At 36.4% G+C, this 23467-nt stretch overlaps 1 protein-coding gene across 7 annotated transcripts in view; it reads left to right on the top strand.

Moving 5' to 3' along the window:
• VPS13B (vacuolar protein sorting 13 homolog B) overlaps positions 1-23467 on the top strand; it is an 839649-nt gene that overhangs the window by 13336 nt on the left and 802846 nt on the right. For all 7 annotated transcript variants that reach the window (XM_064384451.1, XM_012455820.2, XM_021675751.2 and 4 more), the window contains exon 3: positions 2410-2553. In XM_064384451.1, coding sequence (XP_064240521.1) covers positions 2410-2553 — 144 coding nt within the window. The remainder of the gene's footprint in view (positions 1-2409; positions 2554-23467) is intronic.

Raw genomic sequence — 23467 nt, forward strand, 5'->3', positions numbered from 1 at the left:
ACTTCCATTAATATTCTGCTAGGAATCAATTATCTTATTCTTTGTTTGAATATATTTTAATTTGCTTGCATTATTGAAGGATAATTTTGCTGGATATAAAATTCTTGGAGAAATTAGGTGTTAATCTACTAAAAGTTTCCTTGTACCTAAAAATTGTTTTTGTCTTTCTGCTCTCCAGATTTTTTTTTTGATCCCTATCTTTCTACGTTTTGACTGTGATGCATTTGATTTTGAATTCACTGATTCTTTGGCCAACTCAGATCTTCTGCTGAGCCCTTTTAGTGAATTTTTTATTTAGTTGATTGTACTGTAAACTCCAAAATTTTCATTTTTTTGGTATTTTCTTTTTATTGATATTTTCTAATTGATGAATCACTGTTGTCATATGTTCTTTTATTTGAATATGATTTCCCTTATTTCTTTGAACATGTTTGGAATAGATGTTTTGAAATCTTTATGTTTCAAGCCCTGCATTGATCTCCTTCAGAGATAGTTTCTATTGGTTATTTTTTTTTTCTGTATACTTTGCATGTGTCATAGTTGTTTGTTGTAAATTGGACGTTTGTACAGTACATAGCAGCAACTTTGGATTCTGATTTCTTCTCCCCCAGAGATGGTTGTTGTTGCAGGTTTATTTGTTTATTGACTTGCCTCGACTAATTTTGTGATGTCTGTTTTGTGTGCCCTGTGATTTCTCTGCTCGTTAAAAAAAAATTCCTGTTTTATTTTTAAGCCCAGCATCCTAGAAATTTCACTGGGTTACTACAACTTAGTCATCAGCCAGTGATTGTTTGGAGATTGCTTAAACTTTTGAGCTAGTAAGGTATTTACTCTTTGGCATGGGATATATACATTTACTGGGTAATACCTTCAAAGTCAGGGAATTATAAGTCTGATTTTTTTTTAATTTCTATGTTTATGAGGCCTCATGGTTAATAGAAGTGAGTAGCTTGCTAGTTACTGCACTGTCTATTGTCTTCTGAGTTAAGTACAATCTTGCACATGCATACAACTTTCTAGACTAGCAGTAACATATATGTGAGACCCTGGCAAGACCCTGTTGGGCTATCTCGTTCTCCGTATTTCTCTGTTAATTACAGGCACTAATCAATATATAATCTGTGCTAGTTGAACAATGCTTGAAGAAATTAATGCATTTAAAAAATACTGTAATAATGACAAATACCTAAAAAGTGTGACATTCCATTAGCATAGAGTACTAACAATCGACTTAGTAGCTGACCTGTAAAAGAAAAAAAATCCTCTGGTTGAAGAAAGAAATTAGGGCCACACTTTTGTAATAATAATAATAATAATAATAATCAGCACCTTTATAATGATTTTTCTGTGAGGAAGGTAGTATTCTAAGCTCTGTATATACATTGATTGATCTAATATTTAAAATAGAATCTTTTTATACAAATTTTACAGATAATGAAACTGAGGCACAGATACAATAAACTATGTCTTCTTACTCCAGAGTTATTGGTCTTAATCACTTTGCTATACTGTCTGTATTTAGGTATATTGCTACTATGTCGTTAAACCAACTAGATAGGCTAAAATGTGAATAAATAAGCTTAATATTTATATTAACTTTCACAAATAGAGTTACAATAACTGTAAAAATGTGATGAGAATACAATTTTTTCTTCATCCTGTGTTGATTTGTAAACAAATTGTATCTAGAAGTGAGACAAATGCGCATAAAGCAATTTTGGTGAAATTTTTCATGTCTAACCTTTTATCTAATGACAATGTAAAGCAGTTAGAAAACATTTAAGATCTATGACCAAGTAGTATCCAGTTCAATTTTACATTAGGTGAAGTGGAATAGATTTTTTTTTAGGTTGATTAGTTTTCATTTTGTGAGGTTATTCTCAAATCTCCAATTGAGCTCCCCTTCCAACTTGACTTAGAATACTATTCTATTAGTTCAAAACATATTTTGAAGCCATATTTATAGATAGAGATTTAAAAAATTACATCCTTTCAGTTATCTCAAGTACTGCTGCTGTATACTCTTGTCACTGCCATATATGAGCCTTCATCATTTACTGGGTATTATATATTATTTCCATTCAGCAAGGTAGGAGACAGGCCTAGAGTGCTTAAATAACTTACTAAATGTTAACTTGTACCATAAATTATTGTTATTTATCATTAAGTATGGCCTAGCAAGTTGTTTGTTGCTACCTTTTGATAAATAGTAATTCTGAAAATATTTTTGTGTTGGACATTTTATTTAAGAAAGGAATTTGCATATTAGAATGTAAAATATTGAGCACTTAACAGTAATTTCCCAAATATTCTTGTGTTAGAAATTTTATTTTTTAAGAAAGGAATTTTCATATTATAATAAAAATATTAAGCACTAACTAACTTTTATGTAATGTTATCTGTTTTAAGGAACTGAAATTACCATTCACCTTTTTAAGTGGACATATTCATGAATTGAGGATTCATGTACCATGGACAAAACTGGGCTCAGAACCCGTGGTAATTACCATCAACACTATGGAATGCATTTTGAAACTTAAGGATGGAATACAGGTAAGAAATTATTGAACCAAGTTGTTTATGTTAACAAATTTAGTAGTATTCGACATTTCTTTACCTTTTTGAATATGTCAACTGTTACATAAACAAATCTTAGCTTATATACTTAATTATTATATGCCTATTTAAGTGACATGACTATTTGCAAAGGGTATTTTTAAATTTGAATAAAATATGTAAAGGATGTTTTCATACAGATTTTACTTACTTTATCATAGCTTTACCAGGGACCATGCAGATTGCTTATTACTTATATCTACAATGAAAGTGGAACCTAATTGCTAATTGTGTCCGGTTTTTACATTAACATTTTTGAATTTTTGCAAAGGACCTGTATGAATTTTTTCTTTACATAATTTTTCTAAATCTGAAGGGAATTTCTCTAGTTATTTTTTGGGAAGATGAGAATACATTTACACCAAATTTTTAAAATTGTTTTTGAAGTTTAGATATAAAAAAATGATTTTTTTTTCAAATTTGTTTCTTCTCAGACCCATCTTACATTTCTTGCTAGTGTTTCTTTGCAAATGTGTAATACTGGTTTTAAAGAGTTTCTACCAAGAGTTTTCTAATCTAGGAAAGCAAAATAGGACCATAGCTTATTGTGAAGATTGTTTCCACTTTCATATTGCAGAAGAGTAGTGTGTCTGTCATTCATTTTTATTAGTTTTTCTTTATCACCCATTTAACATTTAACTTGAGTTTTAAGGAAGATTGGCTATAATAAACTAAACTGATAAGTATTGTTAAAATGACTTCATATGAATGTGTAGGTAAGTTTAACATATTCTAAATCTAACTTTAATCTTAGTGAAGTTAGGGTTATTTATGAACTGTTAAAATTATTTCCTATTTTAAGTGGATACTTTGAGTGTCATATCAACCCATTGGACTCAGATCTTTTTTTCCATTTATGAAATCTTTGATTCCAAACATGTATTATCCAATTTAACTTAATATAGTTTCTAGAAGTTAATAGACCAATGTTATAGTCTCATGAAAATGAAAAGTTATTTTGTGAACTTTTAATATTTGAGAGATTAATTTAGAAATCTATAGATAGTTACATCGCAACAAAGTTTTGCTTTACGTTTATAGTTGGTAATGCTTAAATGGTTCTTAATTATCTTTTCTTGGAATTTATATTTTTTTTCAAGTCTAGACTTGCTTATACCACCCATGCAGTGTTCCATATTAAAGGAGAAAAAAATTTCCAGACACTAAGTATTTTTTCATTGAGAAGGTGGAAGTTTGAAGGCCAGATGTCCCATAAGAAACACATTTTAACAGAGGCTAATTACAACTAATTATAGAGGCTGCAGAAAAAGATTTGTAACACATGACTTAGTGCAACCTAGAACTAATATTTGATATTGGACCATGCAGATGGCTACTGCAGGAATGATCAGATTTCCTGCATGCATGGTATTTGAGACTTGAATTTTGTGGTGCGTTACAGCAAAAGGTTAAATGTCATGAATGTAAACCACTCTCAAAACAAGTATTTTTTACAGATGTTTAAAATTTTTAGTTAGAGAGGATTTTTGAAAATTGCAGTTGACATTTGGACAACTTATTTAGCAGTGTATACCCTTGGAGAGTAATGGTTGGGTTTATGCTAGTGATTGGAATTAAATCAAACATTGTAGATGAAACAGATTTTAAAATAGTTTATTTTCCTCTTTTAAGCTTTGATTAGTATAGTATGTAATTAGGCTGAAAATTATGCATGTACTAGTAAAACTGAAAAGTTTATGTTCAAATTATTTTAAGTTATTACATTGTAGAATCACCATGAAGTAGACTTATTTTCTAAATGAAATTGGGAATGGAATGGTAGGTTAAGTGAAGGGGCCTTTTAGAGTTATAGGTACCCCAAGATATGAATCTGTTAAAAACAATTCTATTGTATATAGTAATGTATTAAAGTATGATTAAAAGGTAGGAATATGAGTCTTAATTCAGATAAGATCATTCCAAAAACAAGGTATTGTTAAATGCCTTGATAAGAAGGCATGTCTTGTTTGTAACGGTCAATTTAATTCTACCAACATTTGTTGGTTGTCTACTTTGTACTGCACTGAAAAGCATTGCTGAAATATTTATATAATTTCAGTGAAAGACACTTAGAAAAAGAGATTCATAATGATTGTAATTCTAGTGGTCATGGTTTTTATATACTGCCTTAACATATCTTTATAATCAGTTTTACTTATAGAGATTTTTAGGATGAGAGGGTGACCAGGTTGTTGTGTTAGATAAAATGAAGTCCATCTTGATGTTTACTCTGAATTTAAAAAAATATATTGAAACTTCACTCATGAAGTTGTTGTCAACGAGTTCCTATTTACTCTGAGAGACATATCTATGTCAGTCATTCCCCTCACTTTTAAATCTTGTGGAGTTATTACTTATAAAGTGTTTATTCTGTTTTTGATTTCAGATACACAGTTTGATTCATGATACATCATGTCAACCCTAATCTCATAAACATTTGTTAACATAGCTCAAGAGCTAAAACATTACCAGTAACTTCCATTTAACTATGTACTCCTCCCCTTTTTCGTATTCTTATTTGTTCAGCCTCTTTAGGCCTCATCTGCAAATTAGGATAAGACTTGCTATATAGTTAAAAAAAAAAAGTCATATGATTAATGTGCTTTCTTTGATCATTGAATTAAATCTTGCAAAAATTCTTCTACAACCTAAAGAGGGTAATAAATTTGTTTCTAAACTACCTATTTATTATGGTTTTTGTACCACCTGAACATAAACATTAAAAAATGTTTTAATCTAATAAATGTAACTATTTGTAAGGCTGTTTGTAGAAGTAATACTTATTTTTCATAAAAAATTTGAAAAACATCTTTTGAACCTAAATATCTGAGATTATTGTCTAATAGGAGAAATAGTTTGTAGTTTCACTCTAGATGAACTTATTTTTATGTATATATTCTTACCACCTTTCTCCTTTTTAGCTTAACTTCTTTTAAAATCGTTTTTGCAAGTTTAATTGTCTTTCTTTACTGTCATAACCTTCTAATTGTTGCCATGGTTTTTTAAGATTATAAAAATCTTCTGTTTTGAAAACCTAAGGTGTTTTTATCTTGTGTACCTACAGATTTAGCTAGATTTTAAACAAAAAAGTGAAAATATTTGTATATTTGGTATTTTAATTCAGAGTTAGTTTTCTGTTTCCCATAAGCACAGATTCCTTTCTTAAACATTGTAAGTCAGAAGCCAAGTAAGTCCCTTTTTGTTTGTTTTGCTTCTGTTTTTGATGCTGGATCTTGCTGTGTTGTCCAGGCTGGTCTCAAACTCCTGGCCTCAAGTGATCCTCCTGCCTTGGGCTCCCAAATTGCTGGAATTACAAGCATAAGCCACTGATTTCCAACATTAATAAGAAAAAAATTTTGGTCCTAACAGCCCATAGATTTAGGTGACCTGATCAGGAAGTGATATATTATTACTATTGACTGTGGCATTTTATATCAACTTTTAAAATAATTTCATCTTGTAGTTTATCTTTGATTTTCTAAAAAGTCTGTGTTAGTGTAATTAGATTTAAAGATATGGGGCAGCTGTTTTGAATTGAATGTCTAATTGTGATGAAGGGCTTCAGAATTATATTTTTTCCACTGTAGAGCAGGGAAATAAAGCTTTCTTTGATTGCACACCAGCACCTACCTACGTATCTAGCAGAACTTTTCTGGGATCTAGAGAATTTCTATACTTTTACAGGACAAAGTTTTTTCTTTATTTTGTTTACATTTAGTTAGGATTTTTTATTTACTTGATGGCCATTTGATCTGGCCATCAATGTGCTCTGTTTACCATCTGGGCTTTGGTAGATAAAGTAATTGTAGAAATTTGACATGTGATCATTGGAATTTTAAGTGCTGATTATTACCAAACTAGTACAGTTGTGTTGATAGACTATTAAGAATAATCAGTCTCTATTAATTTATTTAAAAAATCAATTAGTTAGAATTTGAGATTAGGAGACCTGCAAGAGAGATATCACCTCTCTCTTAGCTTGGCTGAAGTCTGTGCTTATCATCACTGTCATGGTGAAGTCATTGCTTGAATGTTATAATAAATGGTCTTCTAATTGGACTGACACTAGACCATTATTACTCTTCCATATTCAGAAAAATCTTATTTTTTGAAGCTCGTGTGACCTGATTATATAACCTTTTATGGTCCCCCGATAGCCATCATCTGTTGATTTTGTGGTCTTTCCCACACTGTGACTGCACATTTTGTTACCTGGTTCACAGACATTTTTTTTCCAATTTAAGTTCATCCATCATAGGTCATTTCAGTGTCCATAAGAATTCTTTTATACAACTCTCTGGCAACACAATTCCTTGATTTTTAACTCTGTCATCTTTATTTCTATTCCATTTCAGCCAATCCATTTATGGTTACATTGTGGACTTTGCTGTTCCTTGAAGCATTCCCTTTACTGTGGATCCTGTCTCTGAATCTTAAGTATCTTACTTTAACAGTATTCCTAACAGTATTCCTTCACTTCAATCTCTCATTTGCTTTCTTGGCACTTTGCTATCATTTAAAGTACTTATTTCTCTGCTACATTTTGGGGAAATACCTTTCTGTAACCACGTTGCCCTCTCTAGCTGCGATCTTTTCTTTCCTTTATAACCAAATCATTTTTTAAAAAAAGAAGTCAATGTTTGTGTTTTTTTTTTAAATTGAAGTGAAATTCACATAACATACAATCAACCATTATTTATTTATTTTTGGATAAATAAATAATTTATCTAAATTATTTATTTTACATGAGTTTGGTTACATGAGTAAGTTCTTTAGTGGTGATTTGTGAGATTTTGGTGCACCCATCACATGAGGAGCATACCTTGCACCCAATTTGTAGTCTTTCCTTCATCACTTTCCCAGCCTTTCTCCCTGAATCCCCAGACTCCATTGTGTCATTCTTATGCCTTTGCATCCTCACAGCTTAGCATCCACATATCAGTGAGGACCTATGATATTTGGTTTTCCATTCCTGAGTTACTTCACTTGGAGTAATAGTCTCCAGTCTCTTTCAGGTGCCATTAATTCATTCTTTTTTATGACTGAGTAGTATTCCATTGTGTGTGTGTGTATATATATACATTTATGTGTGTGTGTGTGTGTGTGTGTGTGTATGTGTATATATATATATATATATATATATATATGACAGTTTCTTTATCTTCTTGTTGATTGACAGGCATTGTGTTCTACATTTTTGTAGTTGCAGATTGTTCTGCTATAAATATGTATGGGCTTTAAACATGCATGTGCAAGTATCTTTTTTGTATAATGACTTCTTTTCCTCTGGGTAGATACCCAGTAGTGGGATTGCTGGATCAAATGGTAGTTCTACTTTTAGTTTTTTAAGGAATCTCCACACTATTTTCTATAGTGGTTGTATTAGTTTACATTCCTACCAGCAGTGTAGAAGTGTTCCTTGTTTATTGGAGCCATGCCAACATCTATTATTTTTTGATTTTTTCATTATGGCCATTTGGTTTGTTCTTGTTGTCTAGTTCCTTGAGGTGTGACCTTAGATTGTTTGTGCTCTTTCAGACTTTTTGATATAGGCATTTAGGATTATGAACTTTTTTTTTTTTGAGGTGGAGTCTCGCTTTATCACCCAGGCTGGAGTGCAGTGGTGTGATACCGGCTCACTGTATCCTCCTTCTCTGGGGTTCAAGCAGTTCTCATGCCTCACCCTCCCAAGTAGCTGGGACTACAGGTGCCTGCCACCATGTCCGACTAATTTTTGTATTTTTAGTAGCGACATGGTTTCACCATTTTTGCCAGACTGGTTTTGAACTCCTGACCTCAGTGTATCCACCCACCTTGGCCTCCCACAGTGCTCGGATTACAGGCATGAACCACTGTGCTCTGCTCTATGAACTTTCCTCTTAGCACTTTTGCTAAGAGGATTGTGTTACTGTTGTCATTCAGTTCAAAGATGGAAATTTTTAATTTCCATCTTGATTTTATTGTTGACCCAGTGATCAGTCAGAAGCAGGTTATTTAATTTCTATGGATTTGCATGGTTTTCAGTGTTCCTTTTGGAGTTGATTTCCAGTTTTGTTCTCTCAGATTGTGGTCTGAGAGAGTGCTTGATAAAATTTCAATTTTCTTAAATTGATTGAGGATCATTTTGTGGCCTTGCATGTGGTCTGTCTTGGATAAATTTTCATGCACTGATGAATTGAATGTATATTCTGTGGTTGTTGGGTAGAATGTTCTGTAAATATCTATTAAGTCCATTTGTTCAAGTGTATAGTTTAAATCCATTGTTTCTTTGTTGACGTTCTGTCGTGATAACCAGTCTAGTGCTGTCAGTGGAGTATTGAAGTCCACTACTATTATTGTGTTGCTGTCCATTTCATTTCTTAGATCTAGTAGTAATTGTTTTATAAATTTGAGAGCTCTAGGCTAGGCATAGTGGCTCATGCCTGTAATCCCAGCACTTTGGGAGGTTGAGGTGAGTGGATCACCAATGGTCAGGAGTTAGAGACCAGCCTGGCCAACAGTGTGAAACCTCATCTTTACTAAAAATACAAAAATTAGCTGGACGTGGTAGTGGTTGCCTGTAATTCCAACTACTCGGGAGGCTGAGGCAGGACAATCATTTGAACCTGAGAGGTGGAGGTTGCATTGAACTGAGAATGCATGACTGCACTCCAGGTTGGGCAACAGAGTGAAACTCCATCTCAAAAAAAAAAAAAAAAAGAAGAAAAGAAAAATTGGGAGCTCCAATGTTAGGTGTGTATATATTTAGGATTCTTATATTTTCCTGTTGGACAAAGCCTTTTATCATTATATAATATCCCTCTTTGTCTTTTTTAACTGCCGTTGCTTTAAAGTTTATTTTGTCTGATATAAGAATAGCTATTCCTGCTCACTTTTGGTGTCTATTTGCATGGAATGTCTTTTTCCACTCCTTTACCTTTAGTTTATGTGAGTCCTTATGTAGTAGGTGAGTCTCTTGAAGGCAACAGGTAGTTGGTTGGTGAATTCTTACCCATTCTGCAATTTTGTGTCTTTTAAATGGTGCATTAAGGCCATTTACATTTAACATTAGTATTGAGATTGTGAGGTACCATTCCATTCATCATGCTATTTGTTGCCTATATACCTTGTTTTTTTTTCAAATTGCATTTTTGTTTTATAGGTCCTGTGAGATTTATGCTTTGAAGAGGTTCTGTTTTGGTATGTTTATAGGATTTGTTTCAAGATTTGGTGCTCCTTTTAGCAGTTCTTGAATTGCTGGCTTGGTAGTGGCAAATTCTCTCAGTATTTGTTTGTCTAAAAAAGACTGTATTTTTTCTTCATTTAAGATTCTTAGTTTTGCATGATACAGAATTCTTGGCTGATAATTGTTTTGTTTAGGGAGGCTGAAGATAGGTCCCCAGTCCCTTCTAGTTTGTAGGGTTTCTGCTGAGAAATCTGCTGTTAATCCAATAGGTTTTCTTTTTCATAGGTTACCTGGTGCTTTTGCCTCACATCTCTTTCAGATTCTTTTTTTTTTCTTTTTTTTTTTTGAGACGGAGTTTCACTCTTGTTACCCAGGCTGGAGTGCAATGGCACGATCTTGGCTCACCGCAACCTCCGCCTCCTGGGTTCAGGCAATTCTCCTGCCTCAGCCTCCTGAGTAGCTGAGATTACAGGCACGCGCCACCATGCCCAGCTAATTTTTGTATTTTTAGTAGAGATGGGGTTTCACCGTATTGACCAGGATGGTCTCGATCTCTTGACCTCGTGATCCACCTGCCTCGGCCTCCCAAAGTGCTGGGATTACAGGCTTGAGCCACCGCGCCCGGCCCTCTTTTTTTTTTTCTTAACTTTAGATAATTTGATGATAGTATGCCTAGGTGATGATGTTTTTGCGATGAATTTCCCAGGTTTTTGAGTTTCTTGTATTCAGATGCCTAGGTCTCTAGCCAGACATCCAAATACAAGAAATTGGGCTTCTTTTTTTTTTTTGAGACGGAGTTTTGCTCTTGTTACCCAGGCTGGAGTGCAATGACGCGATCTCGGCTCACCGCAACCTCCGCCTCCTGGGTTCAAGAGGAAATTGGGCTTCTTTCTCTGGTGCCTCCTCAATTAGCTTAATAACTGACCTTCTGAATTCTTTTTCAGGTAAATCAGGGATTTCTTCTTGGTTTGGGTGCATTGCTGGTGAGATAGGGTAAATTTTTGGGGGTGTTGAAGAACCTTGTTTTGTCATATATTGGAATTGGTTTTCTGGTTCCTTCTCATTTGGGTATGTTCTGTCAGAGGGAATAATCTAGGGCTCGAGGCTCTTGTTCAGAATCTTGAATTTTTGGGGTTGCTCAAGAACTTTGTTTTGTCATATACCGGAGTTGGTTTTTTGGTTCCTTCTCATTTAGATAGGCTCTGTCAGAGGGAAAATCTAGGGCTCAAGGCTCTTGTTCAGATTCTTTTGTCCTACGTGATATTCTTGTGATGTAGTACTCCCCCTTTTCTTAAAGATGTGACTTCCTGAGAGCTGAGCTGTAGTGATTGTTATTTCCCTTCTGGGTATAGCCAACCCAGTAGGTCTACCAGGCTCCAGGCTGGTATTGGGAGTTGTCTGCACAGAATCCTGTGATGTCAACCTTCTGTGGGTCTCTCAGTTGTAGATACCAGCACCTGTTCCAGGGGAGGTGGCAGAGGGGTGAAATGGACTCTGTGAAGGTCCTTAGTTTTGGTTGCTTAATGCACTATCTTTGTGTTGGTTGGCCTCCTTCCAGGAGGTGGCACTTTCAAGAAAGCATCAGCTGTGGTAGTATGGGGAGGAACAGGTGGTAGGTAGGGCCTTAGAACTCCCAAGAGTATAATGACGTTTTTCTTCAGCTACCAAGGTGGATAGGGAAGACCCACTTGATGGAGGCAGGGCTAAGAGTGTCTGAGCTCCGACTTTTCTTGGGTGGGTCTTGCTGTGACTGCTGTCGGGAGTGGGGTGAGGTTCCCAGGTCAATGGAGTTATGTTCCTAGGAGGATTATGGCTGCCTCTCCTGTATCATGCATGTTGTCAGGGAAGTGAGGGAAAATTGGCAGTCACAGGCCTCACACAGCTCCCATGCAATCTGAAGGGCTGGTCTCACTCCCACTGTGCCTGACCCCCAACAGCACTGAGTCTGTTTCCAGGCAGTGGTTGAGCAGGGCTGAGAACTTGTCCCAGGCTGTCGGCTTCCCAGTGTGAAAGCGAGTAGGGCCTTTGTGTTTCCTCCGCTCTGGAGTCTGCACACCTGATTCATGCCCTCCACTGAATTCTGGCTGGGAGACTTCTCATTTGTTTGGAATTGTTAAAAAGTTCAGCTGGAGGTTTCCTTCTCCCTGTGTCCTTTTCCCATTGCCTCTGGCAGCCCTCTCCAGGGACCCCTGTGAGGCAAGGCAGAATGGCTTGCCAGGGGACCCAGAGAGCTCACAGGGATTTTCCTGCTGCTTCCTATATCCCTGTATTTGGCTCGGCTCTCTAAACTGACTCAGCTCCAGCTGAGTCACTGTCACTGATCTTCAGCATGCTTTTCATCTTGCAAAGGTGCAACTCTATAACTATTATGTAGTAACTTCCCATTCTTCTCTTCCCTTCAGCCCCTGACAGCCATCATTCTATTATACTTTCTGTTTTTATGATTTTGACTCCACTTAAGTAAGTGGAATCATGCAGTATTTGTCATTTTGTGTCTGGCTTATTTCACTCAGCACAGTGTCCTCAAGGTTTTTCAGTGTTGCAGCATATGACAGGATTTCCTTTTTTTCTAGGGCTGAATAATAATAATGGATAAACAATCCACATTTTGTTTATCCATTCATTCAGTGATGGACACTTGGGTTGCTTTCATCTTTTGGTTATTGTGGATAATGCTGCAGTGAACATGGGTGTGCAAATATCTCTTTGAGACCCTGCTTTCAGTTCTTTTGCATATATACTCAGAAGTAGAATTGCTGGATCACAGAGTAATTCTGTGTTCAGTTTTTTCAGGAATTACTATGCTGTTTTCTACAGTGGCAATACCATTGTATTCTCACCACCAGTGTACAAAGATTTCAGTTTTGCCACATCTTCACCTCTTCACCAACACTTATTTTCTGTTCTTTGAATAGTGTCCATTTTAATGAGTTTGCAGTCTTTGACAATTTTAAAATTCAGTTGTCTGTCTTTTTGTTTTTGAGTTTAAACAATTTTTTATTTTTATTTTTTGAGACAGAGTTTCACTCTGTCCCCCAGGCTGGAGTGCAGTGGTGTGATCTCCAGTCACTGCAACCTCCGCCTCCTGGATTCAAGAGATTCTCCTTCTCAGCCTCCTGAGTAGCAGGGATTACAGGCGCGTGTCAACATGCCTGGCTAATTTTTGTATGTTTATTAGAGATGGGGTTTCACCATGTTGGTCAGGCTGGTCTTGAACTCCTGACCTCAGATAATCCACCTGCCTTGGCCTCCCAAAGTGCTGGGATTACAGGCATGAGCCACCGCGCCTGGTCAAGAGTTCTTTTTATAGTCAAGGTACTAGGTCCTTAGCAGATATGTGATTTTCAAATATTTTAATCCGTTCTGTAGGTTGTCTTGTCATGTTCTTGAGAATGTATTTTGTTGTACAAAGTATTTAATTTGGATAAAGTCCAATTTGCCTATTACTTTTATTGCTAGTGCTTTTGGTGTCGTATCTAAGAGTTCATTGCTTTATCTAAGGTTTTGGAGATTTGCCCCTATGTTTTCTTCCAAGAGTTTTAAAGTTTCAGCTTTTATATTTAGGCTATTGATCCATATTGAATTAAATTTTATATATGGATGATTAATTTTATAAATGATATGTTGTATATGGGTTCAACTTAATTCTTTGGCTATTTGGTGGTCCAAGCACTATTTGTTGAAGAGACTCTTCTTTGCCCATTGAATGGTCTTGTCACTCTTGTTGAAAATAAGCCCTATAGGCCTATGCTGGCCATGCAGTTTATTTCTGGACTCCAGCATTTTATTCCATTGGTTTATGTGTCTGAACCACAGTATTTTGATTTATGCTTTGTAGTAAATTTTGAAATGAAGAAATGTCCTATTTTGCATTTTCTGTCCTTTTTTTTTTTTTTGAGACAAAGTTTGGCTCTTGTTGCCCAGGCTGGAGGGTAATGGCATGATCTTGGCTCACCACAATCTCTGCTTCCTGGGTTCAAGTGATCTACTGCCTCAGCCTCCCGAGTAGCTGGGATTACAGGCGTGCGCTACCACGCCCAGCTAATAATTTTTTGTATTTTTAGTAGAGACAGGATTTCTCCGTGTTGGTCAGGCTGGTCTTGAACTCATGACCTCAGGTGATCTGCCTTCCAAAGCGCTGGGATTACAGGCATGAGCCACTGTGCCTGGCTTTTTTTTTTTTTTTTTTTTTTTTTGAGACAGGGTCTTACTCTGTTCCACAGGCTGGCATGCAGTGGTGTGATCTCAGCTTGCTGCAACCTCTATTTTCTGGGCTTAAGCAAGTCTCCATCTGGGACTCTTAAGTATGAGCCACCACATTTGGCTAACTTTTGTATTTTTGGTAGAGACGAGGTTTGGCCTTGTTGACCAGGCTGGTCTCGAATTTCTGAGCTCAAAGGGATTTGCCTGCCTCAGCCTCTCAAAGTGTTGCGATTATAGGCATTAGCCACCATACCTGGCCCTATTTTTTATTTATTTTTCAAAATTGTTTTGACTCTTTGTAGTTGTATATGAATTTGAAGATTAGCTTTTTCTGTTTTGCTCAAAGGGCCATTGGAATTGTGATAGGGATTGCATCTGTCAATTGCTTAGTGGTATTACCATCTTAACAATGTTAAGTGTAGTGATCCATGAACACGGGATGCCTTTCTATTTATTTAAGTAATCTTTAATTGTATTAGCAGTCTGTTATATTTTTCATTGTGTCTTTCAGCTCCTTAAATTTATTCCTAGGTATATTATTATTTTGGGTGCTATTGTAAGTAGAATTGTTTTCTTAATTTCCATTTTGGATTATTTGTTGCTAGTATACAGATACACCACCAATTTTGGTGAGTTGATCTTTTATTATTTATTTATTTTTGAGATGAGGTCTTGCTTTGTCATCCAAGCTGCAGTGCAGTGGTGTGATCATGGCTCACTGCAGCCTTGACCACCTGGGCTCAAGCAATTCTTCCACCTCATCCTCCCTAGTAGCTGGGGCCACAGGCACATGCCACACTGCTTGGCTAATTTTTTTTTTTTTTTTTTTGTAGAGAGAGGGTCTTGGTATTTTGACCAGGCTGATCTTTAACTTCTGTGCTCAAGTGATTGTCCTCCCAAAGTGTTGGGATTACAGGTGTAAGCCAACATGCTTAGCTGTGAGTTGATCTTTTTTTTTTTTTTTGAGACAGGGTTTTATTCTGTTGCCAAGGTTGGAGTGCAATGGTGTGATCTCAGCTCACTGGAACCTCCATCTCCCAGGCTTAAATGATCCTCCCACCTCAGCCTCCCAAGTAGCTGGGACTACAGGTGTGTGCCACTGTGCCTGGCTAATTTTTTTGTATGTTTTTGTAGAGACAGGGTTTCACCATTTTGTCCAGTCTGGTCCTGAGCTCAAGCGATCTGCCTGCCTTCGCCTCCCAAAATGCTGGCATTGCAGGTGTGAGCCATCATGCCTGACCTGTGGGTTGATCTTTTATCCTGCACATTTGCCAGATTAGTTTATTAGGTATAGTAGTTTTTGGTGGATTCTGTGGGATTTTCTATATATAGAATTATGTCATCTGAAAATAGAGCGAGTTTTACTTTTCTCTCTCCAATTTGGATGCCTTTTCTTTCTTGTCGAATTTCTTTGGCTGAGACTTCTAGCACAGTGTTTAATAGCAGTGGTGAAAATGGTCATCCTTGTCTTGTTATTTATCTTCAAGGGATGCTTTCAGCCTTTAACTATTGAATATAATGTTAGGTGTGTGTTTTTCATAGATGTTTCCTTCTATTCCTCATCCTCATTCCTCCTTCAGTGGAGGTGGCAGGGGGGCAAAATGGCCTTGTGAGGGTCCTTAGTTTTGGTTGTTTAATACACTATCTTTGTGCTGGTTGGCTTTAAACATATTTCACAGGAATATCTTTACTATATTGAGTCTTACAATCCATATACATAGTATGCTTCTCTAATTATTTAGATTCCTTTTTGTTTCTTACATTAGCATTTTGTTTTTTCAGCATGTAGGTTCTATATATGTTTTGTTAGATTTATACCTAAGTATTTTGTTTGGAACATTTTTAATATTATCATGTTTAATTTTTGATTTTGATTGTTTAATGCTAGGTTATAGAAATACAGTTTATTTTTCTGCATTGATCTTATGTCCTGTGACCTTGCTTAACTTTTTAATTCTAGGAGTTTTTTGGGTGGATTCCTTTAGATTTCCTCCATAGATAATAATATCATCTATATAGATAATAATGTCAGCCACAAAAAGTATTTTTTTTTTTGTTTCCAATCTATATACCCTTCTATTCTTATTAAACTTACAAGTTAATATTTATACCTCTTTTCATGGATTCTGCCTCCATGATACCATTGTAAGCACTTTGGCAGAGCTCATTAGTAATATCAAGCTTAAAAAATCCAGTGGATTTTTAAAATTTATTTTTTTATTCTCATTTACCTTTGCTAGTTAATACTTCTCATCTCTTTCTAAACTTTCACTTTCTTGGCCCCTCTGATTCTTTTCCTGACTCTTTGGTACCCTGTCTCTGGCTCCTGTTGTTACTTACCTGCTATCTCTCCTACGTTTAAATAGGAGTTTTGTAGGTTTTCATTATTTTAGTCCTCACGTTCCTTGGATAACTTTATTCCCAATGGATTTAGTTATCATTATATATTTTTTACTCGTAAAATGCTATTTTAGGGTTGTCTTTTTTCCCTGAACTCCACCACTAAAAGCTTAATGGGCCTTCACCTATATGTCCCATAGAATGTCCCAAACTGAATTCATCTTAAACTTCAAATTATTTCCTCTGTATGTATTTTCTGTTTCAGTAAACAATCCCACTGTGTACTTTCAATCTAAACCAGAAACCCTGAAGTCATCCTTAACTTTACACATCCCTTATGTCAATTATTCATCAGTCTGTTTTCTACTGCTTTCCTATCTCTTGAATATATCTATTAGCTTTCATTGGTACTTCTAATCATTTTTCACAATGCTTCTAGGCATGATATTCTTAAATGTGGGTCATTTCCTCAAAACTTTTTTTCTAGTTTAATGATTTTCTCAGATCATAAACTTTTGTGCAACTCATAAGAAAGAGACTGAAATTTTTTGTAATCCAGTTGTTTTCAAAGTGTGATTTGAAGACCTCCAGGTGTTCCCAATTTTTTCTTTTTATATACAAAGTTAACACTATTTTTCTAATACTAAGACATGATTCATGATTCACTTTTTTCACCTGATTCTTGATTCACTTTTCTCATCCTCATTTTCTCATGAATGTAGTGTGGAATTTTCCAGAGGTTATGTATGACACTGGAACAGACTGAATGCAGAAGCAAATATGAGAATGTAGCTGTCTTCTATTAAGTCAGATTTTAAAAAATGTAAAGTAATGCTCCCTTTTTTCTAATTTTCATCTTTGTTTTAGAAAATATAGCTATTTTTCATAAAATATGAAAACCCTATAATCTATAATTTATTTGAAATTCATAATATAATTATAATGAACAAATAATGGATTTATTTAAAAATAAGTTATAAAATACGTAAACATATATTAGAATTTTTTTCTTTTGTATTTCTACTATGGTAAATATAAATGGATATAACCCACACATACAAGACATCTTTGTGATTCTCAGTAATTTTTAAGAGAGTAAGAGGTCCTGAGATTAAAATGTATAAGGGCTGCTGGTTTCATACATATTAATACATAATAATTGAAATTGAATTATTTTAAACTGGTAAGCAACTTGACCGGATTTATAATTTTGGTAGTTGACTGTTTTTCACAGTGGAGGGGAAGGTATTAGAGGAGATAATTTCAGAGAATTAGTTAGATTCCTTTTGCCATATTTTAGAAGAAAAATCATGGAGCCCAGATGGAACTAAGTCATTGGCTCTGGCATTGGAGAGGTGGTGATAGGCTGTGAAGGAGGATATAGAGAGGAGGTTCTGGGATAAGTCAATGGAATTTTACTTTAGGATGATTGGTGTGGATTATGGTGCTATTGATTTAGATTCTTTTCAGACTTGTCTGTCTAGCTCATCATATACTAACATAATTAGTAATTAGATTTCACTGAAGGATAATACAGAAGGTAGGCATTATGCATTGTGTGTAAACCCCATATAAAATTACCGTTTTATTACTTACTTCCTTTCTTTGAAGGAAAAGTTGAAAATTTCTTTATTCAACACACGCTTATTGAGGGTTTTGCCCTAACTTTTGTATTTTTGGTAGAGAAGGGTTTTCACCATGTTGGCCAGGCTAGTCTCGAACTACTGAGCTGTTGGCTATTTTCCCACCTTGGCCTACCAAACTGATGGGATTACAGGTGTGAGCCATCACGCCCGGCCTCTTTTTGGAGTTTTAAGAAGACTGTATCAACTGATACAGTCGGCCCTCTGTACCGCGGATGTGAAGCCCCTGTTTGCAGAGGGCTGACTGTAAGGTACGTGAGCATCCACGGGGGTCCTGGAAACAATCTCCTACAGATACTGAGGTATGACTATGTATCACATATGGTTTATAATTTTAATTTATACATGAAGTATTGTTTGTAATCTTAGAATCACTGGATACTAAACTTTTGGTTTTAGGTTTAGCTTCTGTTTTTTTTTGAGACAAGGTCTTGCTGTGTCACTCAGGCTGGAGTGCAGTGGTGAGATTTTGGCTTACCACAACTTCTGCCTCCCAGGTTCAAGCAATTCTCCTGCCTCAGGCTCCCAAGTAACTGAGATTACAGGCGTGTGCTACTATGCCCGGCTAATTTTTGTATATATATATTTTTTAGTACAGATGGGTTTCACCATGTCAGCCGGGCTGGTCTCTAACTGCTGACCTCAGGTGATCCACCCACTCCAGTGTCCAAAAACTCTGGGATTATGGGTGTGAGCCACTGTGGCCGGTCAAGGTTTAGCTTCGTTTTGAGGTGAAATAATTGAGGTCACTTAAGAACATTATTGAAAAGGAAATAAAAAAACTACAAACTACAAGCAAATAACTTGTAGATGGATGAAAGGGTACGTAAATTTTTTTCAAACTGTAGTGTGTGCCTTGAGAGTTTGGGAACTCAAGAAATCATGGTTTCTTGAACTTCAACTTGTGTCTAGATTCTAGAAGTAGTAGAGGATTCTTTTTTTTTTTTTAATTTTTTTTTTAATTGCATTTTAGGTTTTGGGGTACATGTGAAAAACATGCAGGATTGTTGCATAGGTGCATACGTGGCAGTGTGATTTGCTGCCTTCCTCCCCTTCACCTATATGTGGCATTTCTCCCCATGATATCGCTCCCCAACTCCCCATCCCCCACTGTCCCCCCAACTCCCCCACAACAGACCCCAGTGTATAGTGCTCCCCTCCCTGTGTCCATGTATTTCCATTGTTCAACACCCGTCTATGAGTGAGAACATGAGATGTTTGATTTTGTGTTCTTGTGTCAGTTTGCTGAGAATGATGGTTTCCAGGTTCATCCATGTCCCTACAAAGGACCCAAACTCATCATTTCTGATGGCTGCATAATATTCCATGGTGTATATGTGCCACATTTTTCCTGTCCAGTCTATCATCGATGGGCATTTGGGTTGGTTCCAGGTCTTTGCTATTGTAAACTGTGCTGCAATGAACATTCGTGTGCATGTGTCCTTATAGTAGAACGATTTATAATCCTTTGGATATATACCCAGTAATGGGATTGCTGGGTCAAATGGAATTTCTATTTCTAGGTCCTTGAGGAATCGCCACACTGTCTTCCACAATGGTTGAACTGATTTACACTCCCACCAACAGTGTAAAAGTGTTCCTATTTCTCCACATCCTCTCCAGCATCTGTTGTCTCCAGATTTTTTAATGATCGCCATGCTAACTGGTGTGAGATGGTATCTCAATGTAGTTTTGATTTGCATTTTTCTAATGACCAGTGATGATGAGCATTTTTTCATATGTTTGTTGGCCTCATGTGTGTCTTCTTTTGTAAAGTATCTGTTCATATCCTTCACCCATTTTTGAATGGGCTTGTTTGTTTTTTTCTTGTAAATCTGTTTTAGTTCGTTGTAAATTCTGGATATTAGCCCTTTGTCAGATGGGGAGGCTGCAAAAATTTTTTCCCATTCTGTTGGTTGCCGATTCACTCTATTGACAGTTTCTTTCGCCGTGCAGAAGCTGTGGAGTTTGATTAGGTCCTATTTGTCTATTTTGGCTTTTGTTGCCAATGCTTTTGGTGTTTTGGTCATGAAGTCCTTGCCTACGCCTATGTCCTGAATGGTTTTGCCTTGGCTTTCTTCTAGGGTTTTTATGGTGTTAGGTCTTATGTTTAAGTCTTTAATCCATCTGGAGTTAATTTTAGTGTAAGGTGTCAGGAAGGGGTCCAGTTTCTGCTTTCTGCATATGGCTAGCCAGTTTTCCCAACACCACTTATTAAACAGGGAATCCTTTCCCCATTGCTTGTTTTTATCAGGTTTGTCAAAGATCAGATGGTTGTAGATATGTTGTGTTGCCTCCGAGACCTCTGTTCTGTTCCATTGGTCTATATCTCTGTTTTGGTACCAGTACCATGCTGTTTTGATTACTGTAGCCTTGTAGTATAGTTTGAAGTCCGGTAGTGTGCTGCCTCCTGCTTTGTTCTTTTTACTTAGAATTGACTTGGCTATGTGGACTCTCTTTTGGTTCCATATGAAGTTTAAGGTGGTTTTTTCCAGTTCTGTGAAGAAGGTCATTGGTAGCTTGATGGGGATAGCATTGAATCTATAAATTACTTTGGGCAGTATGGCCTTTTTCACCATATTGATTCTTCCTAACCATGAACATGGAATGTTTCTCCATCTGTTTGTGTCCTCTCTCATTTTGTTGAGCAGTGGTTTGTAGTTCTCCTTAAAGAAGTCCTTTACGTTCCTTGTTAGTTGTATTCCTAGGTATTTTATTCTCTTTGTAGCAATTGTGAATGGCAGTTCGTTCTTGATTTGGCTGTCTTTAAGTCTGTTATTGGTGTATAGGAATGCTTGTGATTTTTGCACATTAATTTTGTATCCTGAGACTTTACTGAAGTTGCTTATCAGTTTCAGGAGATTTTGGGCTGAGATGATGGGGTCTTGTAGATATACAATCATGTCATCTGCAAATAGAGACAATTTGACTTCCTCCTTTCCTAGTTGAATACCCTTTATTTCTTTTTCTTGCCTGATTGCTCTGGCTAGAACTTCCAGTACTATATTGAATAGGAGTGGTGAGAGAGAGCATCCTTGTCTAGTGCCAGATTTCAAAAAGAGTGCTTCCAGTTTTTGCCCATTCAGTATGATATTGGCTGTTGGTTTGTCGTAAATAGCTTTTATTATTTTGAGATACGTTCCGTCGATACCTAGTTTATTGAGGGTTTTTTGTATAAAGGGCTGTTGAATTTTGTCGAAGGTGTTCTCTGCATCAATTGAGATAATCATGTGGTTTTTGTCTTTGGTTCTGTTTATGTGGTGAATTACATTTATAGACTTGCGTATATTGAACTAGCCTTGCATCCCCGGGATGAAGCCTATTGATCGTGGTGGATAAGCTTTGTGATGTGCCGTTGTAATTGGTTTGCCAGTATTTTATTGAAGATTTTTGCATCTATGTTCATCATGGATATTGGCCTGTAGTTTTCTTTTCTTGTTGAGTCCCTGCTAGGTTTTGGTATCAGGATGATGTTGGTCTCATAAAATGATTTGGGAAGGATTCCCTCTTTTTGGATTATTTGAAATAGTTTCCGAAGGAATGGTACCAGTTCCTCTTTGTATGTCTGGTAGAATTCAGCTGTGAACCCATCTGGGCTTGGGCTTTTTTTGGGTGGTAGGCTCTTAATTGCTGCCTCGACTTCAGACCTTGTTATTGGTCTATTCAGGGTTTCGACTTCTTCCTGGTTTAGGCTTGGGAGGAGGCAGCTGTCCAGGAATTTATCCATTTCTTCCAGGTTTTCTAGTTTATGTGCATAGAGTTGTTTGTAATAATCTCTGATGATGGTTTGAATTTCTGTGGAGTCTGTGGTGATATCCCCTTTATCATTTTTTATTGCATCTATTTGGTTATTCTCCCTTTTTTATTAATCTGGCTAGTGGTCTGTCTATTTTGTTGATCTTTTCAAAAAACCAGCTCCTGGATTTATTGATTTTTTGAAGGGTTTTTTGTGTCTCTATCTCCTTCAATTCTGCTGTGATCTTAGTTATTTCTTGTCTTCTGCTAGGTTTTGAGTTTTTTTGATCTTGCTCCTCTAGCTCTTTCAATTTTGATGATAGGGTATCAATTTTATATCTCTCCTTTCTCCTCATATGGGCACTTATTGCTATATATTTTCCTCTAGAGACTGCTTTAAATGTGTCCCAGAGATTCTGGTATGTGGTGTCTTCGTTCTTGTTGGTTTCGAAGAACATCTTTATTTCTGCCTTCATTTCAGTGTTTATCCAGTCAACATTCAAGAGAAAGTTGTTCAGTTTCCATGAAGCTGTGCGGTTCTGGGTTGGTTTCTGAATTCTGAGTTCTAACTTGATTGCACTGTGGTCTGAGAGACTGTTTGTTATGGTTTCCGTTCTTTTGCATTTGCTGAGGAGTGATTTACTTCCAATTATGTGGTCAATTTTAGAGTAAGTGTGATGTGGTGCTGAGAAGAATGTATATTCTGTGGATTTGGGGTGGAGAATTCTGCAAATGTCTATTAGGTTTGCTTGATCCAGGTCTGAGTTCAAGTCCTGGATATCCTTGTTAATTTTCTGTCTCGTTGATCTGTCTAATATTGACAATGGTGTGTTGAAGTCTCCTGCTGTTACTGTGTGGGAGTCTAAGTCTCTTTGTAAGTCATTAAGAGCTTGCCTTATGTATCTGGGTGCTCCTGTATTCGGTGCATGTATATTTAGGATCATTAGCTCTTCTTGTTGCATTGATCGTTTTACCATTATGTAATGTCCTTCTTTGTCTCTTTTGATCTTTGTTGCTTTAAAGTCTATTTTATCAGAGATGAGAATTGCAACTCCTGCTTTTTTTTGCTCTCCATTTGCTTGGTAAATCTTCGTCCATCCCTTTATTTTGAGCCTTTGTGTATCCTTGCATGTGAGATGGGTTTCCTGGATACAGCACACTGATGGGTTTTGGCTTTTTATCCAATTTGCCAGTCTGTGTCTTTTGATTGGGGCATTTAGTCCATTTACATTTAGGGTTAATATTGTTATGTGTGAATTTGATCCTGCCATTTTGATGCTAGCTGGCTGTTTTGCCCGTTGGTTGATGCAGATTCTTCATTGTGTTGATGCTCTTTACCATTTCGTGTGTTTTTGGAGTGGCTGATACTGGTTGTTCTTTTCTATGTGTAGTGCCTCTTTCAGGAGCTCTTGTAAAGCCGGTCTGGTGGTGATGAAATCTCTGAGTACTTGCTTGTTCACAAAGGATTTTATTTTTCCTTCACTTGTGAAGCTTAGTTTGGCTGGATATGAAATTCTGGGTTGAAAGTTCTTTTCTTTAAGGATGTTGAATATCGGCCCCCACTCTCTTCTGGCTTGTAGGGTTTCTGCTGAGAGATCTGCAGTGAGTCTGATGGGCTTCCCTTTGTGGGTAACCCATCCTTTCTCTCTGGCTGCCCTTGGCATTTTTTTCCTTCATTTCAACCCTGGTGAATCTGACGATTATGTGCCTTGGGGTTGCTCTTCTAGAGGAATATCTTTGTGGTGTTCTCTGTATTTCCTGGAGT

Source organism: Aotus nancymaae, unplaced genomic scaffold (genome assembly GCF_030222135.1).
Source record: "Aotus nancymaae isolate 86718 unplaced genomic scaffold, 86718_ANA_hifiasm-v0.15.2.pri h1tg000036l, whole genome shotgun sequence".
NCBI classification, from domain to species: domain Eukaryota; kingdom Metazoa; phylum Chordata; class Mammalia; order Primates; family Aotidae; genus Aotus; species Aotus nancymaae.